Genomic DNA, 4,694 nt, shown 5'->3' with positions numbered 1-4,694 from the left:
AGATGGGCTTTACAATGTTTGGTTAAACCCCCTCTGTTCTGCTGCCCTGGAAGCAGAGCTGTGCATAGGAATCACTCACCTGCCAGTCTCTGCTGCTGGAACACTGCAGAGGGCAGATTTTGCTACTGGGAATGTGTTTTCTTTCCTTCTGTCTTATGTAAGATACTGGCAATGGCAGCTTTCCAGCTCACCTTTCTTCACCTCTTGAGAGCAACAGGGGTCACATTAAAATCCCAGAATGGTTCGGGTTGGAAGGAACTTTGAAGTTCATCTCATTTCATCCCCTGCCATGGCAGGGACACCTTCCACTGTCCCATGCTGCTCCCAGCCCCATCCCACCTGGCCTTGGAGAGGTCCAAGGGATCTCTTGGGGCAGGCACAGCTTCTCTGGGCACCCTGTGCCACAGCCTGCCCACCCTCACAGGGAAGAATTTCTTCCTGGTGTCCAATCTAATACTGTAGGATCCTGTCTCTGGGTAACTAATGACTGGGAAGGAAAGTCTTCCCTGCTCCTGTGTAGCCTCCAGTGGATTTTGCCTCCCTAACAAATTACCCTTTTAACTCAGAGACAGTATCTGCCTTGTTTTCTCACCAGGCCCCACACGCCCAAGCACAGCTCACTGCTGGCTCAGCCCTTCCAGCGGGCGGTGAAGGCATTTCATGGCCCAGGCAGAGCTGTGATTACAGCCCTTTATCCTCACCCTAATAAAAGGTGCAGGGGCAGATGCCAATGACTCCAATCTGGCACCATCACTTGTGGAGTCTCCTGCCCATAAACACAGAGGAGGGTTCAGTTTGACCACACACTGTCCCACATTCAGAGCACAAAGGTGTTCTCCCCTCCAGGCCAGCCCAAGGATTCCAGCAGCTCTCCAGCCTCGATGGTGCTGTGCTCCCAGCCCGTTCCCATGGCATGGAGAACATGAGCTCAGGTTTAAATTACACAGCAGGAAAGGGGTTAAAGTTTAAATAACTGTTTTGTATATGAATTAATGTATGTAGTTTTGAGCCAAAATATCTACCATTAATTTTTCCACCTATTTCAGGAGCAGTAAGATACACAAAGTAAAGTTTATTTTGGTACTTGGTATACTTCACTCTCATTAAAAATAAATTAATCAGCAAATTCCTACACAGCTCAGCCTTCTTTTATGTAAATACAAGCCAGCTGTAATGAATTACAAGGTGTTATTATCTCACACACACTGTATAATACTTCACACATAAGAGGTTTCTCTGCTTAGCTCAGCTTTCAACAAAAGCATCTTAAATAAACTGCAAGCAAGTTGTTTGGGCTGTAATGTTTTCACAGAGAAGGGATACACCTCACACAGGGAGAGGGGCTCTTTACATGCCTCATTTTATAACAAGTTAAACTGAGGAAGCTCATTCTGGAAAAAAAAGCGCCTTTTTATACACAGAAGGCTCCCTAAAAGAAGATTTTAAAACAACCCCACAAGTCAGTGTTTGGGAGCCTCTATGCTGCATCCCACTGCTTTTTACACAGGGAAGGGATGGCAAATATTCCCCAACAGACACACACAAAGAAAGCAACTTGAGAAGGAAGAATAGTCACAACCAGGCACAGTTTCACTTTCACCAGACTAAGAAGTCACAAATTAAGGATTAAATTCATAAATTAAGGATTATCACCTTCTACTTTTGCTTAATACTTTTATTAGGAATAAGTCCTGATTTTATAGGGCTTATTCTTATCAAAAGCACACATGGCACAGAAAACAAACACACAGCAATTTAACCCAGACTGACATTTATTATTGACTCAGATTTTGGACAGGAGAGAAATAAAAACTCTTTTTGCCACTGACCTGGAAACAGCCTGGTGAACCATCCACCCACACAGAGCACCTCAGCCTCTGCTGATCTCATCAGTGCAGCTCCTGCTCCCCTAATTACTGTGTTGGCGCCATTTGCCTGCACAGCCATAGAAAGTTTTCACTGGTGTTGAAGGATCTTGCTAAAATCCCCGGACCGCTGCTGTAGGGGATGGAGGATGGCAGAGTCCTGTCCCAGGGATACAACAGGGATGTTCTTTCCATAAAGGAGTTCCTAGAAGACAATTCTACAAAGAATGTGGAAGTATCAGCAAGGCAGACTGAACGTCAGGATCTGGGGCAGCTTTTAGTGCCAGCCCAGCCAGAACTGGGGCTTTCATCTCCCTCAGACAGCCAAGGTCACAGAGGATTGCTGGGGACTGTGCAGCATTCTTTACATTCTCTCATCCTTGTGCAACAAAATGGAGAGTTCCTGAAAGGGATTTTCACAGAAAACCCTTCAGAATGTTAAAGCAATTCTTAACTCCACTAATGCAAAATGGACCATTCCATCTTGGTATCAGACATTTAAAATATATACTTAATATCTAAGTATGCAAAGCTCAGATTTACAATTACAACCATTCAGGGAGCAGAGGACACCACTGTGTCTCTGAGTAGCAGCTCTTTAAACAAGGCAAGGGACAGAAATGTCTTTTTGAGAGAACTCTACATCATGGTGAATACCTGGTTTCCTAAAGGCAGAAGGCAGCTCTGTCCATGTCAGCAAGGGCCACTCAGGTCCATAAAGAGGACAGAGGTTTTTAAAACAATGAGCATTTATTTGCAGGTGAAGATTCGGGAGTACGGCTGTCCAGGAGGCTACCGAGGCACCACGGATGGGAGAGCTAATGAAATGTTTTCCTTCCAACAGCAAACTGTTCTTCCCAACCACACAGCCTCAGCCCAGTCCCATTGCAGCCATGCTTCCCAAGCTGTTCTGGCACGTGGATCTCAGAGTCCTTCATCGTTGTAAATGGGGGACAGGGGCTTGAGGATGCTGCGGGCATTGCTCTCCACCAGCGGCCGCCAGCTCACCTCGCCCGTGAGCAGCAGATCCTCCCCGCTCAGCGCGTCCAGGTGCTGCACCTGCAAGCACAACAAGTCACTGCCACGTGCCCCATGGCCCAGGCAGCTCCCTCAGCAGCTACACAAACACCTCGTTCCAAAAAGCAACACAACAGGGACATTTCAGCCTACTCTGCCATTTCTGTGAGGTGGACCTAGAACGGTCACTTCCGACTGCGAAGCATCATGAAAAGGCCAGGATAAGGATCTGCAGATCCTCTGGAGTCACCTGCGTCACTGATGCCTCCTCTGAAGGTGTGGCAACAGGGCAAAGAGGAGCCAGCAAAGCTGCAGTGAGTCACTTCATCCTCCTGGTGCTTACTGCAGGGAACACTGCCCAGGCCAGAGCCCCATGGAGAGCTCCCACCCTGCACACAGCCGAGGCTTCAGCCACAGAAAACTGGCCTGAGCAGCAGGGAACACCTGGGATTATCACATCAAAGCACATGAGCTGGAAGAGGGGAACATGCAATGAATGCTCATCCTCCCAACAGAAGAATTCCCTGAATGGTTTGGGTTGGAAGGGACCTTAAAACCCATCCAGTCCCACCCCCTGCCATGGGCAGGAACACCTCCCACTGTCCCAGGGTGCTCCAAGCCCTGTCCAGCTTGGCCTTGAACACTTCCAGGGATGGGGCATTCACAACTTCTCTGGGCAAGATAGTTGGGATCTATTGTAATTTAAGGGTGTAATATAACCAAAATTAAAAAAAAAACCCTCTCATCATATAGCAGAGGGTCACCTTGCTGCCACTGGTCACCCTAGATATGGGAAATGGGGGAAAAAAAAAGTCATTCAAGGATGAGTCAAAGACAAACCCACCACCATTAGCTCAGGAAGGCTGGGAGAGCTGACCAGGGGCACAGTACATGCTGTGCTGTCAGTATGTTCTCCTCTGGCACCCACTAATAGCCACGGTTAAAGACAGGATCCACAAGAAACTGGGGACAACCTGGTACACAATGTTATAGAAACAATGGATAATTGGACAAGGAGTTTCTCAACAGGGGAATGAATGACCCATGGTCACAGAGGGTCACACTGGAAAGCCACCTAAGCACAGTGTCCTGTTCCTGACAGTCACCACCAGCAACTTCCCCAGGAGGAGTTAAACACAGCACACAATGCTCTTTTCCTTGTTCATTTTCCCTCCCTCTCAGAATCTGTTCATTCACAGATTTTGAGTCTGAAGTGGTTGTGGATTTAATAGCCCTGGGCAAACTTTTCTTCCATAAATCTTGCCAGTGGCTTTGGAACCCCATGTGCAATTGCAGCATCCCAAACAACTGTGCCAATGCTCTGTCCCTATATTCCTGTGTCTCTGAATGCCTTTCCTTCCTCACCTTTCACATGCCTTCAGGACTTCCCAGAGATGTCTCCCATTTTTTCTCCCATTCTTTTTTGGGCAGGGGATTCTACTCATTGCTAAAAAAGGAGCAGTTTCACTGTCACCCTTAGTGCTCCTCTCTGAGCCTTCTTCAGGTAACGTTTGATCTGTTCTGGTGGTCAGCACCCAAACCAGACACATTATTCCAGCTCACAATGGTACCAGACATGTAAAACTGGCACCACAGCAGTATTTTATTCTCTATTTCTTCCCCAGTAGTTCTGAGGATTTTAAACACTATGGAGTGCTGAATTGACATTTTTATAATAGAACTCAAGGCCTCATTCCTGTGTGCTAACAGTTCAGAGCTCATTGGTACCTATGTAAAGCTGGGAATGTTTTCCTCAAGTGCACCACTTGTCTGCAGGAATGATCTGTCTGCACAGAACCTGTGCTCATTCCT

General features: G+C 47.2%; 1 protein-coding gene across 1 annotated transcript in view; it reads right to left on the bottom strand.

Annotated features, from left to right (window-relative positions):
* Nucleotides 1-1,660: 1,660 nt before the first annotated feature.
* The window catches only part of LOC102045375 (ubiquinol-cytochrome-c reductase complex assembly factor 1), a 46,166-nt gene continuing 43,132 nt past the window's right edge, over nt 1,661-4,694 (bottom strand). The window contains exon 10 of the mRNA XM_031064940.1: nt 1,661-2,924. Coding sequence (XP_030920800.1) covers nt 2,790-2,924 — 135 coding nt within the window. The 3' untranslated portion in view covers nt 1,661-2,789. The remainder of the gene's footprint in view (nt 2,925-4,694) is intronic.

This window comes from Geospiza fortis, unplaced genomic scaffold (assembly GCF_000277835.1).
Source record: "Geospiza fortis unplaced genomic scaffold, GeoFor_1.0 scaffold39, whole genome shotgun sequence".
NCBI classification, from domain to species: domain Eukaryota; kingdom Metazoa; phylum Chordata; class Aves; order Passeriformes; family Thraupidae; genus Geospiza; species Geospiza fortis.
Note: the sequence above shows the minus strand (reverse complement) of the source record. Positions and strands in the feature narration are given on the sequence as shown.